We start from the raw sequence: 19457 nt of genomic DNA, 5'->3' as shown, positions 1-19457 counted from the left end.
CAGTTATTGTTGATGGGCGGGTAAACAAGAGTTAATATGCAAACATGGTCCCACTTCCATGAAGCTTACCATCTAGTTCGTCTAGTGGAAAAGATGAGTACACATCACAAATAGATCCCAAAGCATATACTAAAAATATGTCCAGAGAGAGAACTCAAAAGGATGAGCACATACTTTGCATGAGGGAGGCTGTGGTTCAATCCCCAACACTAAATGATCCCTTAAGCAATGCCAGAAGCAACCTCTGAGCAAAGAACCAGAAGCAGCCCCAGGGCACAACAGGGTATGGTCTTCCAAATAATAAAACAATGAAAATATTTAAATGTGGAAATTTTTATGAAAGAAAAATCAATGATCAGAGAAAACAACAGAAGACAGTCATAATTTTAGCTGAATGTTTAGGAAAGACATCTCTGGTGAAAAATCCTCTCTGAGTGGTAGTGTGGAATGGAAAGGTTTCATTTTGGTGGTTCAAAACCATCACCAAAATCCTAAGGAGAAAGGTATTGAATAGTCATTATACATCTGAGAAAGGTAATGAGGCTGCATTCTAATATTCTCAGCATGAAAAACAGGAAGTGAATAAGATCCAAAAGAGTCTAGACCATCCTCTAGATCGTGGCTTTATAGAAAAAGGAATTTAGATTATATGCAAAGTGATTCAATGAGTCTTTTAATTCTAGAAGACAATATGGTTCCATGGAACTGTCTGGCTGCTGCAGGAAGAACAGATTAGAAGCAGGAGAAAGAAGAGGTAGCAGATGAGGTTGTTATGGTTATCCTTCTGGGGAGGATGGGTGCTAGTATGGAAGAAGGTGCAATGAACCAGCAACACTTCCTTTTTACTGCAGCTCCTATTTCTTAGAACCTAGTATTGTCGCCAGCTAGTGAGCATCATCTCCAAGTCCTGCAGTTATAGCTGACAAAAACAACCCATTCCACTCTGTGACACCTTCACCTGAGCCACCATCCTCCCACAGAGGACCACAACAGCCTCCTCAGGTGTCCCCGCTTTGATCGCCTGGCTCTGATCAACTCTCCCCCAAGGAAGCAGGATCATCTGCAAATCCCCGCAGAAAGACGGTGATGGAAGAGCAGGATTGTTCTAAGAAGCGTGTCAGAGTCCTCACCCTATAGAGACTTTCCCTTCCCTTTCTTCTGTGAAAGCTTGTGTGCCGTTCCACAATGCATGGTGCTGCTCTTAGGTTATTAAGTAGCATGCCAGAGCCCTCCCGGCCAGCTTATTATAGGAAAATTACAATAAGCAGGTTGAAAGGTAGTAAAGTGCTATACATGAAAAGCAATTTGCAAAGTACTGGAAGCCACAATGTCAAAGTTAGTTTTGAAAACAATTCCTCTCACAGGGGGCGGGAGGGTGAGTGGGAGGGAAATGGGGGAGGCGGCATTGGTGGAGGTGAAGGGATTGGTGCTGAAACACTGCATTCCTGAAACCCAAGTATGAATCACTTTGTCATTCACAGAAAATTAATAAAAAAGTAAACAGAATTATTTTTTAAAGAGAATTTTTCAGAGCACAGATGGAAAACTCAACTCATTGATAAGGCAAGTATCAATGAGTGGCTATGAAGAAGTAGGGGAAATGGGTTAAGGGGTGGGTGAGGATAAACTTACTGTAGCTTTGTCTATAGCTCTGTCGTCCTGTTGTTCATCGATTTGCTCGAGCAGACACCAGTAACATCTCCATTATGAGACTTGTTGTTACTGTTTTTGGCAAATTGAATACGCCACGGGGAGCTTGCCAGGCTCTGCCATGCAGGCAGGATACTCTTGGTAGCTTGCCAGGCTCTCCGAGAGGGATGGAGGAATCAAACTCGGGTCGGCCACATGCAAGGCAAATGCCCTACCCCCCTGCTATTGCTTACTGTAAAAATTAATTTTTTAAAAAAGAAACCTCCTGGGGCTGGAGTGATAGCACAGTGGATAGGGTGTTTGCCTTGCACGAGGCCGACCTGGATTCAAGTCCCAGCATCCCATATGGTCCCCTGAGCACTGCCAGGACTGATTCCTGAGTGCAAAGCCAGGAGTAACCCCTGAGCATCGCTGGGTGTGACCAAAAAAAGCAAAAAAAAAAAATGTAAAGAAAAGAAATCTCCTGGTGATTGTTGCATTAGACTTGTGAAGCTGCTTCACCCTCCCACAACCAGAGTCCATAACCCTCCGCCACAGACCTACTGTCAGTGGGTCCTTTCTTTACCAGTTTAAGAAAGTCAGTCCCTTCCCAGTATCCCACGCCACTTGATGTTTGCTTCCAAGCATATCACTAATATCCATGTAGTGCCATCATTTGTCAAAGTAAGTCATTGAAACTTACTTTAGAGCATCTTAGCTCTCTGGCACAGCTCTATTAGTAGGTTCTCTAAAAATTTAATGAATGAACGAAACCAAGAATAAACATCTGTGATGTTCAAACATACAGTGTTTGGTTTTTAAGTTTGTTATTGGTTATTTTATGAATGGGACAAAACTGATTTAACAAAAAGAACTGGACCTTTTATTATAGGCTTTTAAAAAAAGCAATTTAGGAAGCTTGGCTCCAGAAGAAAAGACCCCCAAGACAATTGTTGAGATCAGGAGGCACCAGTGCCCTCCTATGCATATTCAAGTCATGACTTGGACCCTAGGGTATTACATTTTAAGACATACCCTGGGGTATATCATCTTAAATGGCGCCTGTCATTCAGTACATGCATAATGAAACATTCATAAATTAGTGATAAGGAGATGCATGAACAGGCATAAAGAAAGTTGAGTGTAATTGACCGTGTTCAATATGTCATTTTGAGTTCAATTCTCAACCACAGGAATAAATGAAGTGAAAACCCCATTTCAGTTCTTCAAGCACTTGATCCTCCTTTGTGTTACATTTTACCTTCTCTTAATGCCCCACTCCTTCCAACCACATTTGGGTTTCCAGTCAAAGGGCAACAATGGAATAAGTAGGTATACCTCTGATTCTGGATGATGGAAGGGGAAGAGATAAAATATGAGAAAAAGCCATCTTGCCGCATTCAACAGAGAAGAATCCAGGTGTTCTGGTAAGCGGCGCAGCAGGCCAGAGACTGCTCCAAACCCCAAACCGGGCCAGCAATACCAGGGAGGCAGACGGAGGAGGCACAGCCGGTATGCCTTCTCCAGATGGAGCTCCAGCGACAATGAGCAATGACTAATATGGCTCCGGGATGCAGGACTGGGACAACTCCGAACTGCACAGCTGCACTAGCGGCCGCGAGATCTTTTCTAAAAAATGAAAACATACAATCTATTGATGCCATCTAACATGTCTGACTGGTGGAGGAAAACCTCCAAATAATGATAATGAGATTCTTGTTGAAAATTGAACGTAATCAAAGTAAGGAAAGAGTAAAGTGAAAAATGTCTGCCACACAGGCAGAGGGGGAGTGGAAGGGGGGTATGCGGGGTTTACCCGCATGGGTGGATCAAATATGAAAACTTTATAACTGTATCTCACAGTGATGCAATAAAAAATAAAATTTAAAAAAATATGAGAAAAAGACCCGAGTCCCAATAGCTGTTTCCTCTGACCTCTGACCTCTGGCCCCTGCCAGTCACTTCTCCCAACCAGACACAGGACTAACCAGCTAACTCAGTTCTCTGCAAACCTGCAACCCCTCACTGATCCCACACACAGCACTCTTGTATTTCTTCCTTTACTTATGGTTATTAGGCTCTTGCTAATACCCTTTTGATTTACTAATAATTATTCCATACTTTGAAATGTAATTCAAACCCATTTTTATGTCATGAAAATCTTTTAAGAAAGCATTTGCAATTATAGTAAACCTCAGTGCTCTGAATTTATTCAAGACAAGGATGGGACCTTCAATAATCAATCAGTTGTTACAAAAGCTCATTCATTAGCAATGACATTTGGAGATTTGTTAGTCTAAACAATGATTCTCAGATTTTGACCTGTATCAGAATTATCAGAGGGACCATTAAAGCTTAGATTTATTGACATATCCTCCAGACTTTTAAATCTGTTGATTGGGGATAAAGCCAAAGTATTTGACAAATTCTTAAGCAACAGAATGTGCAAGTCATAGGAGCACACTCTTAGAACCACAGGACTGGAACAGGCTGAAGAATTCTTTGAAATTATATTGCTTTATGACAGATACTATAACAGAATCAACTATGAATGACTCAGCCGATATATTCATACATAAGTAGCACTGTAGCACTGTCATCCTGTTGTTCATCGATTTGCTCAAGTGGGCATCAGTAACGTCTCCATTGTGAGACTTGTTGTTACTGTTTTTAACATATCAAATACACCATGGGTAACTTGCCAGGCTCTGCTGTGCGGGTGGGAAACTCTTGGTAGCTTGCCTGGCTCTCTGAGAGGGATGGAGGAATCGAACCCGGGTCGGCTACATGCAAGGCAAATGCCCTACCTGCTGTGCTATCGCTCCAGTCCCATACGTAAGTATTAAAGTTAAATAAATCACTTGCATCACTTGTCATCCTGTTGCTCATTGATTTGCTAGAGCAGGCACCAATCAGTTAAATAAATATAGAACTTTTATTCTTAGTTGTAATCTTCTTGAGAATAGATACCATCTCTTTTTTACAAATGTGCATTCTCAACAGTAGATCAAAAGATTTAGATAATGAAGGGAGTGGTTAGTATCCTTGCATATGTCATCACTTACAGATATCTGATAATGGACAGACCCAGGCAAACATCGAATGACTTTGGAATCTAGACGTGGGAGGTTCAGCCTTTTGCCAAGGCAGCTGACGTTTATCTAGCCTTGAGTGTATTGATCAATGCTATTTCTTCTCCACAGATGAAATAAATCCTGATCAAACTCAGTAGGTTTAGGTAAGACCCATGTTCTCTATTCCTAATAAGTTTCCAATTGACAGACAATTATAGTACTCACCAGGCATAACAAATGTAGATTTGGAATCTCACATACCTTCCTCCTGTTGGCAAGGTCAGAGTTACTCAGAACTTCATAAAGAATGAACTTTTTCAGTGAAGCCATCGCTAAAACTTACGTAAAAATCGGCCAGTTTCGGGGTCTCTTTCCATTTTCCAATCTGTGTATATCACTTCACCTTCCTAAAAATATTAAAGGTTCCTGGTCAATTATACAGTGACAACTTAGGAGACAAAAGACCTTGCATTCAATTGCTAAGATGAATTGTAACCCAGTAACTGTAACTGTAACTCACTGTAACCCAAAGCAATTGTTAATTAATCAAAGAATTATTTAAAATAGCAGGGAATGAAGAAGTTAAAAATTGATCTCATATTGAATAACAAAACTATGAGCTTGTTGAGTTTTTAATTTAATAATAAGTGATATGAAGAATATAGGCAATTATAAAGATAATATATGCACACAGGTTCCAATGACCAGACTGTTAAATATTTGTTAATAGAAAGTTGTCCCAGTGAACTGAAAGGAGAAAAGTGAATTCAATTACCCAGTGATCTCTCTCCCTAGCATGTTACACAATCAAGGCTTAAAAAATATTCGTGGATAAGAAAAGAAATATGAATTCATAATATGGTCATCATTGTCTTTTCAAAATGAGTACAGAAAACAAAGACCTATGTTCTATCCAAGTAACATAAACAGTAACTATTTTAGCTTTACTTATAATCATTTTAAAGACCAGAAAAAGTGGAGTGACCTCGGGGCAAAGAGAGGCAGAAAGAGCCACAGAAGGAGAATAGAGAGAGTCCATGAATGACAGAACTATAGAGATTTGAAGAAGATTTATCAGCCTATTTTTAGTCTGATACCCCCATCTTCAGTTAGGAGTTTAACTTCCTTTTAACTAGGTTTCGAAACCAGTTCAGTGTGCTGGACTCAACTCCATTCTGGGGGTGTTGGGGAGAGAGGTTGGTGAGTTGCTCGGTGCCACAAAGAAAGAATTTGAGCTTTAGGAACTGGATGTGACTCATGGGCAGGATACATGCCTTAAAGATATAAGGTTTAGATTTGGTTCCTCATAGAGTTGTTTTTATTTTTTTTCTTGTATAGTTTTAAAAACTTAGATTGTATTTGTTTCACCAAATCATCACTGAATTGTTTAAGCAGAGGGTATCAGGATTTCATTTCTTTTTAAAGATCTCATAGTCATTTGTCTTCCCAAAGGGATTGTCCCACTATTGCTTGCTAAAAGCTCTGGCGTGCTCCAAGATAAATATGCTTCTGCTAATAGGAGCTAGAACAGCCTCAAAGAGTGTGAAAATAGAATGGTGGTTGCCAGACCCTGGGGCAGGAGAGAATGAGGAGATCTGTTCCATGGATGCAGAAATTCAGCCATGAGGAGGGAAAAGCACTAGAGATGGGCAATGGCCACGGAGACTCAGTGACAAGAATCTACCTATTACTACTAAATTGCATGCTTAGACTGGTTAAGAGGGAACATTTCTGTTATTTGTACTTGCCACAATTTCAAAACAATTTTTGTTTTGTCTTGGGGGGGCGGTCACAGCTGATGACGCTCAGGGGTTATTCCTGGCTCTGCACCCAGGAATCACTCCTGTCCGTGCTCACAGGACCATATGGGATACTGGGAATCAAACCAGGGTTTGCTGCGTTCAAGGCAAACGCCCTATCCACTGCACTGTTGCTCCAGCCCCTAAAACCATTTTTTAAAGGCGGTACAAAACCCATATCATGAACACATGGACACTTGGTGTTGCACCATTGCTTACCGAAAGTAATTTAAGTGATGGCCTAGCATGGCAGAAAAGGCCTTTTGCTTGGACCCCCATCTTGGTTTCTATTCTAGGCAGAGCTTCCCCTCTCACACCAAACACTTTCACTGTCTCCTGACAAGTCCTGAACTTTTATAATTCCCCGCTAGTTTTCAGGGTACCTCTCCTAGGATTGGACTCTCTCACCTTGACCTTTCAGGTTCCTTCTAAACCTTCAATCTCCAGACAAACTACATGTACCCCCACTTCCCCCATCCCCTCACTCCCTTCTCCCCACCCCACCCCTTCTTGGAGGTGAATCGTGCTGTCAAGGTGTCAGGTCCTTGGGCAGTGAGTGTACGAAGAGAGGACCCTGGTTGACTCATCTCTAATCCAGAGCCTTATGCTGCCCAGCAGGCAGTTCTGTCTCAAGAGCTGGAAAGTTGGGGCTGGAGTGATAGCACAGTGGGTAGGGCGTTTGCCTTGCACGTGGCCGGCCCGGGTTCGATTCCCAGCATCTCATATGGTCCCCTGAGCACCGCCAGCGATAATTTCTGAGTGCAGAGCCAGGAGTGACCCTTGTGTATCACCCAGTGTGACCCCCCCTAAAAAAAATAGCGGAAAAAAAAAAGAGTTGGGAAGCTGGACTGACTCCAGAGTGGTACCAAAATAGCACGCACTGAGGCCAAGCTCTGACCTGGCCTGGGAAGACACTTCAGGGAAAGTAATTCTGCTTTTTCAAATTGTCTGTATAATCTGAGCCTTGTAAAATGTAAAATAAATTCAGCCTTCAGCATTATTGGGATTAAATGCAGTATGATTTGAAGACTACCTGGCACAGAATTTTTTCTATAGAGAAAATGTCCAATAACCATGAAATCATGTTTGTTCTAGCTGTAAGTATAAAAAATGGCAGTCATTATAACCAATGATCAAATCCTTTGAATCAAATAAATACATCTTTAGTATTTAGCACTGTTTATAGGTGCTTTTAATATATTTGATCATTGAACAATAAGTTATTAGTAGAAAAATTCAGACCTAATTTGTGATTTTTTTATCCTTGTACAGGAACATTTTAAATATGAATCCAAGGCATTAAAGTCAACATTTTAGTGAAAATAAATATTTTATAAACACAGTATAAATATTGCAAGTCTTCGTAAAGCAATCAAGTACAACAAGTGCTACCACCATGCAATTCAATGTAATCACAACAATTAGGAAAACATGTAAGTGTGATTCACCTCTGTTCCCACAAAGAACTTCGTGCAGAAATCTTCTATTGGCTTAAACTGATCAGTCATCCCCACTTCCAGGTTATTGTATAGGCTCATATCTCCTATTTTCATTGCTGCGATCTGGGCTGACTTGTCTTCCAGTGGAGTAAGGAGAAAAGGATTATTATAAAATATAGTTGATTTATGTTTTACATCCCTTGCCCTGTTCCCTCCCCACCATGATGAATAGACATAAAAGCATCTTTAGGGTTGGAGTTATAGTACAGCAAATAGGGCATTTGCCTTGCACATGGGCAACCTGAGTTTAATCTTGGGACCCCAGGTGGTTGCCCAAGTTCCACCAAGGAGTGATTCCTGGCAGAACGAGAGCCCTGAGCACTGCTGGCTGTCACCCCAAAGCAGAACAAAACCAAAAAGCATCTTTATACTTAGAATTTAGGAGAAGAATAATTTTTTCAAGCCAAAGCTTGTATAGATCCCCTGCATGAAAAACTAATCCGTCTCAAGACTCTGGGAGAGGGTTTCCTGCGCCCACCCTCCGCCCCCTCTGCCTACTTCTCAAAGATTCTGTTGAACACCATTTGAAAATCACTTCACATCATTATAGATTTATTTATAGCAAAAATGGAGCAGATAATAAACCGTCTGAGTTAGTTTTTTTGATAGTCTCAATAACTCTCTAATGTAAAACTCATGCCATTTTTATTCAGTTGACATCAAATGAAAATGCTTCAAATCATTTAAGAGTAGCCTTGTCAATGTCAAAAATTCTTTAACGTCTTAGAAAATGTTATCTAAATTTTTTAAATGTATTACTTGTTATAAAATATAAACATATGTGTGTTAATTACACATGAATATAAAACATAGTTTAGTGTTTTCTGAATACCTCAGGTTTATGTTCAGGTAGGATAACTCCAGACCAAAAACAATGCTTATCATTTACTAGGTACAGTAAATTATGCTAATAAACATAAATCATTATATTAGAGATATGATTATACAAGCAAATGATAAGAGCATAGCTAATTCAGGGGCTGAGATTAAAAACGTCATCCAGAATTTCCTTCTCTGTAAAAGTGCCTGATGTCTAAAAATGACTTTATTATTATCTAAAACAAAGCTATTTTATTGAGACCTTTGAAATGAGAAAAAAGCATGAGAAACTGTCATCCATGATCAAAAAACTATGATGCAAAACAAATTATTATTACATCTCCCATAGATCACAGCTATTAAAACGTTGCATATTTCCCATTATTGTTATGGAGAAAATATAAAGATTTCATTTTGGAAATTGAAATTTTAGCATTGTATCCTGTTTTCTATAGATACATCTCAGGCATTTTCGCAAATTATTCATTAGTTTTCATTTTATTTTGTATTTCTGGGGGGTGCCACACTCAGAGATGCTCGGGGCTTACTCCTGGCTCTTCGACCAGGGATCGTTACTGGTGGGACCTGAGGGACCATATGTAGCGCTGTGGATTGAACTGAGTCTCTGCCATGCAAGACAAGCACCTTATCTTCTTACTACCTCTCCAGCCCTTAGAATTTTTTCAATGTAGTATTTAGGGCTGGGAAGATGGTTCAAAAGACTGGAAGACATATTTTATACGTGGTAACCCTGGGTTTGATCCCTGGCACTTCATGGTCCCCCTCATGAGTTCCCCATGAGCACTGTGCCAGAAGTAGCCTCGAGCACTAGGTGTAGTGTGAAAACAAAACCAAAATAAATAAACAAATAAATAAATAAATAAAAGGTTTTATTTATGTAATTAAAATAATGTTGCAAAACTTACAATATTTAACTTCTGGGAGAAATGGCAGGAAAATAGATGCTAATAAACCCTCCTCAATACATTCTCTGGGTTCTCACCCATGAGAAAAAAAAATATAAAAACCAACAATATGCAGCTATATAAGTAAATGACCATGTATCTATTTACCTATGTATGGATACATGTTCAGATAGGATAACTCCTGACCAAAAACAATGCTTATCATTTACTAGGTACAGTCAACCAACACGTCTTTTGTGCTTTAAGTCATTTTTTTTCACTCCCTCCTCCCTACCCTTTCATCATTGTTGTTCTTGTTGTGATGACCAGAGGCCACACACTTCTGGCTGTGGTGCTCACTAGAGTCACATATTAGGTTGTGGTGCTCACACATGAAGCCTCAGGATTTACCCCAGTTTTCTGCCTTGTGGTTGTGGGTTGGCACACATTTTGGGGCTGGCACTCCTGACAGAGACACAGTTCTGTGGGCGCTTGCAGCAGTGCTCAGGCGTGCTGTCTGGCTCTGGATCTTGCACGTTCTTTGAGTAGCTCTGCTAGAGTTGGACCGTTTTGTGGTGCACCACACACCCCTGTCTGCGCAGTGGTTGGCGACCACAGACAGCAGAGCTTCCAGGCTCCAACAGCAAAGCTGCTAGCATCTTGTCTCAGTGTGGCAACCAGAGATTTGAACTCCTAACCATACACTTGCAAGGCAATAAACACACTTTAAACCCAGTTTCAACTGTAGGGGTGACACCACGTGGGTTTGCATAGCTTTGAGAATTTTTGCTTTGAAATAAATTTCTTTATCAACTATTATCAGCAAATGTTTGACTTGCACACCTGTTTTATATACCTCCAGACATGGGGTCATGTAAAAGTGTCTCAGGTGAAAAGAGTCACAAATGAGTAAGTGTAAGAAGGCTGCTGTAAGCCACTGGAACCTATGTTTTATTTTTCCCACTAGTTAACTGTTGAAAATAAGTACAAAAAGAAGCCAAAGAGAATTTTTAATAGCTAAACCACAGTGTCAATCAACATTTCAAACAATAGTACCTGCAATTACACTGTGCTTACTAAAAGATATTATTCATGTAGAAAGAGCAAAAAGCATATTTTTATCAATTCAATATACAAAATTTCAATGACAAAAATGTTTGTTTCCAATTCTTCATTCTCATTTCAATGTCTGTTTTTTTTAAAAAATAATGTACATAAGTGTATTTCGTCGCACAGAAGAGCCTGGCAAGCTCCCCGTGGCGTATTCGATATGCCAAATACAGTAACAATAACAGTCTCATTCCCCTGCCCCTGAAAAGATCCTCCAATAATTGGGAAAGATGAGTGAGGAGAGGCTGCTAAAATCTCAGGACTGGGACTAATGGAGACATTACTGGCGCCCACTTGAGTAAATTGATAAGCAACGGAATGACAGTAATACAGTGAAGTGTATTAGGTAGAGTAGAATATGCACATAATTTGCATACAAATCCAGGTTAATTGAGAATGTATTCTCTAACACAGTGCTTAATAACAGGGGGAACATATGACCTCGTGGGCCTCATCTCCCGGAATCATGAAACCACATTCCGGAAGTGCTTCCAAAAGCATGTAGAGCAGGAAGAGAGCAACATAGGATGTCCAGATCCTGTTCCAGACTATCTTTGCCTGGGCAACCCAAAGTGGGGGCAGATTGAGTTTCCCTCCCTGCTCCAACAGAGCCCTGGCAGCTGAAAACCTCCAAAACCCAAGCGTCGTCATGCCCACAGCTGCTCTCCACAGGCTCAGATGAGCCTCACCCATGAGGGAATCCACAGAAAAATCTAGGAATGCAGGACCTGTGACTTTTCTCCTAGCTTGTTCGGAGTGGAATTGGCCTCCTCCCCCCATCTTCCAAGTCGTCCAGTAGCTTGGCAGCCACACCCACAAACTATGACTCCCTCCCACCCTCCCCCCGACACATGCACACACCAACATAGAATCTCACCAATGGCCAAGATACAGAGACTCAGAAATATAGCTCCTGGAAGAGAGCAACATAGACCTCACCCACGAGTGAATCTGCTGTATAATCATGTTCTAGATTTTAGAATTCCTGGAGTAACCTCTCATACTCCACTCCACTGATTTACCAAGAGTAGCACACAACATTCGATTGTTTTTTTTAAAAAAATTATTTATTTATTTAATATATTAGCTTCTTGGGTCACACTCAGCAATGCTCATGGGTTGCTCCTGGCTCAGCACTCAGAATTACCCCGGCGTTGCTTGGGGGACCATATGGGATGCCAGGAATCAAACTTGGGTCGGCTGTGTGCAAGGCAAACGCCCTACCCACTGTCCTGTCAATCCGGCCCTCGATTGGGTTTAACAAATATGTCAGTAACCTCTTATACAAGGGCCTAATAGTTTCAGGATAAAATACAGCAATCCTCACACACTTCCCTCTAAGGAACTTTATTAGACCATTTTTATCGGATTATTCATAACAAGCAATACAAAATTAATTGTTTCAGTTCTGCTTGGGGGGCACGGTTTGAGATTTGGGGTGAAAACATTCGAAATATGGTGGTGGGAAGGTGCAATGGTGGTGGGGTTGGTATTTAAATATTAAATGTAATGAATTATTCTGAATAACCTTATAAAAATAAAATTTAAGACAAAAGCATGCAGAGCAAAGGCGGAGTCCTATCGGATAAATAACAGAAATTCTTCAAGAATGGCTCACACGCTGCATTGCAAAGAAGGTGCAGCTTGTGGTCGCTAGGTGGCAGCAAAATATGGGATGCTAAGGTGAGCGCGGTTCCAGCATGCGAGGGAGGGCAGACTGTGGTTCAGGGTTCAAGCAGCGCTATAGGCTCAGTAAGCAGAACAAGCATAACGAGACCAAGAAGCACATGAAGGTATCCGAATCAGAGGTACAATCCGGCCAGAACAGATGAAGCCACAGAAGAAAGAGACTGAAGACAAAACCTAACTGTACACTCCTGAAGTGAATGCAATGCTTAATTCAATGTTACTTCAACTAAAATAAATAAATAAATGAATAAAAATAAGGGAAAGGAGAAAAGACAAAAAGCTATTGTACTAGTGACAATGAAAAGAAAGTTGGGGGGCTGGAGAGATAGCACAGGGGATAGGGCGTTTGCCTTGCACGCAGCCCACCCCGGTTCGATTCCCAGCATCCCATATGGTCCCCCGAGCACTACCAGGACTAATTCCTGAGTGTAAGGCCAGAAGTAACCCCTGAGCATTGCCAGTTGTGACAAAAAAAAAAAGTTGGATGGCCATCGTGATATTAGACAAATTATATTTCAGAGTAAGAATATTGCAACTCATCAAGGTGACATAACAGTTTTAATAAAGGAGCTTCAAAACATGAGAAACAAAAACTGATAGAACTTCAAGGAAAAATAGACAAATCTGCACTACTGGGTGTGGCTCCCTTCCCCCCAAAGTGAAAAAAATTGAACCCAGAAATTTAGGTAGGAGAAAAATGGCCTTAGATTCCCTCTGGAGTGAAGTGAGCCCAAACACACACACACACACACACACACACACACACAGTGATATTTAGTGTGTTGCCTGTGTTTGTGAGTCACTCCTGGGGGGCTGGGGGCTGCTCTGGGCTGTGCCCCATGTTCAGGGTTTACCCCAGGCAGTATCCCAGGGACCATTTGGTGCTTGAGCTCCAGCCTTAGAGCTCTCTTCCTGGACTGAAATATGGTATATTTTGATACCGTTTTCCCTGCTAGCCAAAAGGACAGCTTTTTATTTTTTAAATTGAATTGTAAATGGAAATGGCAGAAGGTGAAATAGTCAACCATTATCTTAGAGGGAAAGTTTGAGCTCTCTCAAGCTCCCCAGAGAGCCAACTAAGTCAAATCAAATACTCTAGTAAGTCTCCAATACCACTAACATAGAGTAAGCAGGAATAATATGAGGAAGATGATATGAATGATGAGTTCCCTGTGAAGAAGTTTGGCACTGCCAGTCTCACTGCTCTCTCAGCTGCTGCAGAACAAACGCGGAATGCCCTTTCTACTTTTCACTTTTTGCCAAAGAAAAGTCTTCTTCAGTGTTTTTTTTTAATTAATGAAAACGAATGCAAACATAGATTATGTTGTTGTTGTTTGGTAAAAGTAAAGTGACATAATGCAAACTTTCAGAAAGCAGGGGACATCTGCATTGTTTTGAACAGGTCTATAAAAATTCAGTGATTCCCCTGTTTTCAGCAATTCTTGCATTGCATTACAACATATATTTTGAATTCAACTTCAGTGAGTCGAATTTTGCTCAAGTTGAATATTAAAGATAATTCTTTTCAGAACTCCTATCATTTAACTGAGAACTTTATATTTGGAAATCATTTTGACAAGGTGGATACTTGAAAAACACTTCCGAATCGAAGAACACTTTGTTTTTAAAGCTGGATATCAATGAGAGAGATCACAGTATCCCCTACACACTGTTTGGGAGCCTATACAATAACAATGACAACAACAACAATAACAAAAGAAAACCAAACATATTTTTATTTATGAGCTATGCTCAAAGCAGGATATCTAAACATAATTTTATTTTAATCATTTTATTATTATTATTATTATTATTATTTTGCTTTTTGGGTCACACCTGGCGATGCACAGGGGTTAGTCCTGGCTCTGCACTCAGGAATTACCCCTGGCCATGCTCAGGGGACCATGTGGGATGCTGGGATTTGAACCCAGGTCGGCCGCGTGCAAGGGAAACGCCCTACCCGCTGTGCTATCTCTCCAGCCCCAATCATTTTATTATTAATATGATTTAATGAGATATATATTTACTTCAGTAACTTTATTTTAATATGCACTCCCTTCAATTACTTTAACAAAGATGCATAGGCTGAGTTGAGATTCACTTAACAATTAACAGTTTCTTTACTTTTAAAATTTTAGTTTAATTTTTTTTAGATTTAAATTTTTCTTTTTGTTTTTTTCTTTCTTTTTATTTTCTTTTGGGGTCATACCTGACGATGCTCAGGGTTACTCCTGGCTCTGCACTCAGGAATTACCCCTGGCAGTGCTTGGGGGACCATATGGGATGCTGGGGATTGAATCCAGGTTGACTGCATGTAAGACAAATGCCCTACCCACTGTACTATCGTTCCAGCCCTTGTAAAGAAATGATAATATATAAAAAATTATCATGTACGAAGTGCCTTTTTTAAAAAAGTAAATTAAAAAACGTAATTATTTTTTAAAGGCACCTCTTACATATTAATTTTTCTACTACATTCCAATTAAGAATGGTTAGTGGCTTCATAACACTTCACAGCTCATTCTGCTAGACTTGAGATGTATGGGATTCTATAGACTTATTCTTTGAACATATAATATTAATAAGGTTCTCATCAGACTTTACAAGCCAGGTTTATTTGGGGCCAGGGATCTGGGGCTCATAATTTGTATATGCAGGGACCTTATTTCCACACCCAGCACAACATCAGCCCCTGAGCACTGCCAGGTACAGCCCTGGTGGCATACAGCACCACCCTGTCACACAACCCTGCACTGCTGCCTTAGTACTAAACATCTGACCCAGCCCTGTGGGAGCAGCCTCCCAGTTTCCTGAACATATTTGGGGTCCCCCTAGCCCGACCAAGAGGCTTACTTAAAGTTTTCCATGGGATAAGTTTTGTAGCACTCATTGTAGCACTGTGGCACTGTCATCCCGTTTTTCATCAATTTGCTCAAGCGAGCACCAGTCTCGTTTCCATGGTGAGACTTGTTACTGTTTTTGGCATATTGAATACGCCATGGTTAGCTTGCCAGGCTCTGCCGTGCAGGTGAGATACTCTCGGTAGCTTGCCGGGCTCTCTGAGAGGGATGGAGGAATCGAACCTGGGTCAGCCACATGCAAGGCAAATTCCCTACCCGCTGGATGAGTTTTGTAAAATTCATCAATATGCTGAATAAATGTTGGTGAAATTCTAATTTTGAAGCAAAATCTGTGAAATCGTTTTGTGTGTTGAGACAGTTTTAACCTGCCAGTTACATAGCTGTTGCAGCTTGGATAAAGTTCCACATCGGAATTCTTGATTTTCTGCATTTTTTAAAAAACAAGTTAGGCTATTCTAAGAAGAAACTCAGTGTGGACATAATGAACCACAAACAATGAAAGAATCAAATCTTTTAGTAAGCAAAAGCCATTACCTTGTCCTTTGTATGTGAAATGGTCTTTACTCAGTGTTAACTTGGTCGGGCAGTGATCTAAAGTTGTTTCACCTTTAGACAGCCTCATCTTTGGGGAGAACACACAGTAAAGGTTACTTCCATATGCCCTGAAATCATCTGTAGGTAATATCTTCTTGCCTTTTTCTTCTTCCTTCTGCCCTCAGATTGCCGGGGCCCTCCTCCCACTCCTGCTCTTTCTTCTAAATTTCTGGCTACTTCTTCCCACTGAAAGCATCCAGATCACAGTTTCTAAAATTGTGCTGCTGAAGGGAAAATCAGGGGGCGGGGTCTTCACTCCCATATCCCCAAATCCCATGTGTGGTTTATTTTTGAAAAATGTTTTGTAATTAATATTAATATAAAATAACGTTTCATTCTCCTGTTGCCTGTCATTCACATTGATCGGGGAAGTGCTCCCACCTTGGGGACACGTACTCCTAAGATTCAGAAGTGGACAGGGCCTTGCCAGAGTGGGAAAATGTCACAGTTGACCTTTTCCTTCGTGTCTCTCACTATTTTTCTCCCTCGAGATGTTTGTCTATGAGTTAGCAATAATTCTAAAGTGATTGGTTTTTTTCCTAAAGTATTTACAGCTCAACAAATAGCTTACGGGGCTGGAGCGATAACACAGCAGGTAGGGCGCTTGCCTTGCACTCGGCTGAGCCGGGTTTGATTCCCAGCATCCCATATGGTCCCCTGAGCACTGCCAGGAGTAATTCCTGAGTGCAGAGCCAGGAGTAACCCCTGTGCAGTGCTGGGTGTGACCCAAAAAGCCAAAAAAAAAAAAAACACCCACACACAAACAAATGGCCTATGTGATTTCTTTTTTTTCCTTTTCTTTCTTTCTTTCTTTCTTTCTTTCTTTCTTTCTTTCTTTCTTTCTTTCTTTCTTTCTTTCTTTCTTTCTTTCTTTCTTTCTTTCTTTCTTTCTTTCTCTTTCTTTCTCTCTTCCTTCCTTCCTTCCTTCCTTCCTTCCTTTCTTTTCTCTCTTTCTTCCTTTCTTCCTTCCTTCCTTCGTTTCTCTCTTTCTCTTCCTTCCTTCCTTCCTTCCTTCCTTCCTTCCTTCCTTCCTTCCTTCCTTCCTTCCTTCCTTCCTTCCTTTCTTTCTTTCTTTCTTTCTTTCTTTCTTTCTTTCTTTCTTTCTTTCTTTCTTTCTTTCTTTTTCTTTCTTTCTCTCCCTTCCTTCCTTCCTTCCTTCCTTCCTTCCTTCCTTCCTTCCTTCCTTCCTTCCTTCCTTCCTTCCTTCCTTCCTTTATTTTCTTTCTTTCTCTTTCTTTCTCTCCCTTCCTTCCTTCCTTCCTTCCTTCCTTCCTTCCTTCCTTCCTTCCTTCCTTCCTTCCTTCCTTCCTTCTTCCTTCCTTCCTTCCTTCCTTCCTTCCTTCCTTCCTTCCTTCCTTCTTTTCTTTCTTTCTTTTCTTTCTCTCTTTCTTTCTCTCCCTTCCTTCTTCCTTCCTTCCTTCCTTCCTTCCTTCCTTCCTTCCTTCCTTCCTTCCTTCCTTCCTTCCTTTCTTTCTTTCTTTCTTTCTTTCTTTCTTTCTTTCTTTCTTTCTTTCTTTCTTTCTTTCTTTCTTTCTGCTCATTGGGTCACACGCAGTGATATACAAAAGTTACTCCTGGCTCTGCACTCAGGAATTACTCTCAGTGGTGCTTGGGAGACCAGATGGGATGTCGGGGATCAAATATGGGTCAGCTGCTTGCAATGCAAACACACTACCTGCTATGCTATTGCTCCAGCCCCCAAATATTTTTTTTTCTTAAAAGAGTTCCATCACAAACATTCCAACAAGACTGGCTATTCCCACAGATGACATATTTTGTTTTAAAATGTTTCCAAATTTTCAAAACCTTAAAACAATTATTTTAATGTATACATAAAGCTCCAGAACATAGAATCCAGGAAACATCCTAGGAGCAGGTCACATGTGGGTCCTGATGTCTCTCAGACACTGTCTCTACATTTAAAGCATCTGTCAGGGGAAACAGACACATACACTTCCACCTGCACCAATTAGGCAGTTGAGTTTCCCAGATTTGGGGGGATTGTAGGGGCCTGTACCTTCAGAGGAAGAAAACCGCCCTAGTGATGGAGAGGTCTCCCTGCCAGGAGACACCTGAGTGTCTAGCTGACCACATAATCCCGCATGGTGAAAGAATATTGTCACTTTTCTGGGACAAATACACAGTAATAATGTAATTCTAGTGATGCAGATCTATGGGAAAGCGTTGTTTGACATTAGAATCAGGCCTTCTAGAGAAAGCCATCCCATGCTTTAAAGTCCATTCATACTTCCCACTTATATGCCCTACCCACAGTCATATCTTCATTAAAAATTGACTTCCTGCAAGACCTGCCATTCAATGACAGCTTCAAATAATTTCTTCTTCAGTTTTCAGTTTTGTTTTGTCACTGGTGTTACAGAACTATTTCCTATTATTGATGTGCAAAATATACAGAATTTGAATTACAATAGAATTAAAATGGACTTTTCCAGGCTAACTTGAGTGGTCAATTTTGAGCAACTAGTATATAATTGAAACTATAATACATAATTTATTATACAAATCTCTTCTTAGTTGTGGCTTGCTTATATAGGAGTAACTAGTAAGTTCACAGTAATTTTTATTTCTGACATAATTGCTCAAAGTCTTTATAGGTTGAATGAATACATGAATTGCTAAGTCCACTGTTAACATGAACTGTATTACTTCGAGACTATCTGTGTGTATCTATGCTTATTATATAAAATTATGTGTGTATTAAATTCGGCAGAGCCTGGCAAGATACCCGTGGTGTAATCAATATGCCAAAAACAGTAACAAGTGAAACGTTACTGGTGCCTGCTCGAGCAAATCAATGAGCAACTGGATGACTGTGACTGTGACTGTGTATTAAATTATATAATATATCCAAGAAATAAGATCAACTAAATCCCATGGTACTTACCTTAGTGATGGGTTTCCAGGAGAGATCTAGATGTGAAAAGGTAGGTGGCACATCCAAAGAAACTTCAATAATTTCTTCTTTCTTTTTCTCTGTTGGCTGAGAAGGTGCTTGTATAGATGGTTGGCCGGGTGCTTGGGGGACTAAAATTTTCTGTGATCTGACATCCCAAAAGCATATTGTGCTTAAAAAAAATTTACATTTTACTACTTTATTAAGTACAAATAAGAGGAGTAGCCTTAGAACAACACTTGCAGTTATACATTAGCAATGTAACCATGATTATTTTTTAATATCCTGAAACCAAGATTTTTATGAAATGGGACAATTTTTTATATTAGAAAATTATAAAATTTATGCTTAATGACATCACTAACCAACATCATATGTGAGAATTGAGGCTAGAGAACTCATAGTCTTTTTAAAGAATTTCAGTTATTTCATGTAGCTCACATACCACAAAACTCACCTATTTAAAGTGCACAATTCACTTTGAGTGCACACGTTACAAATTAGAGTGAATTTAAATGGTTATAACAATCAATTTCAGAAGATTTTCACCAAGGCCCCACGTAC

At 40.3% G+C, this 19457-nt stretch overlaps 1 protein-coding gene across 1 annotated transcript in view; it reads right to left on the bottom strand.

Moving 5' to 3' along the window:
- DNAI3 (dynein axonemal intermediate chain 3) overlaps positions 1-19457 on the bottom strand; it is a 60161-nt gene that overhangs the window by 9085 nt on the left and 31619 nt on the right. The window contains exons 15-19 of the mRNA XM_004603632.2: positions 19017-19065; positions 18885-18980; positions 15920-16007; positions 7951-8078; positions 5047-5110 (exon numbers count right to left, since the gene is read on the bottom strand). Coding sequence (XP_004603689.2) covers positions 5047-5110; positions 7951-8078; positions 15920-16007; positions 18885-18980; positions 19017-19065 — 425 coding nt within the window. The remainder of the gene's footprint in view (positions 1-5046; positions 5111-7950; positions 8079-15919; positions 16008-18884; positions 18981-19016; positions 19066-19457) is intronic.

This window comes from Sorex araneus, chromosome 5 (assembly GCF_027595985.1).
Source record: "Sorex araneus isolate mSorAra2 chromosome 5, mSorAra2.pri, whole genome shotgun sequence".
Lineage (NCBI taxonomy): Eukaryota > Metazoa > Chordata > Mammalia > Eulipotyphla > Soricidae > Sorex > Sorex araneus.
This window is presented reverse-complemented; position numbering and strand designations above follow the sequence as displayed.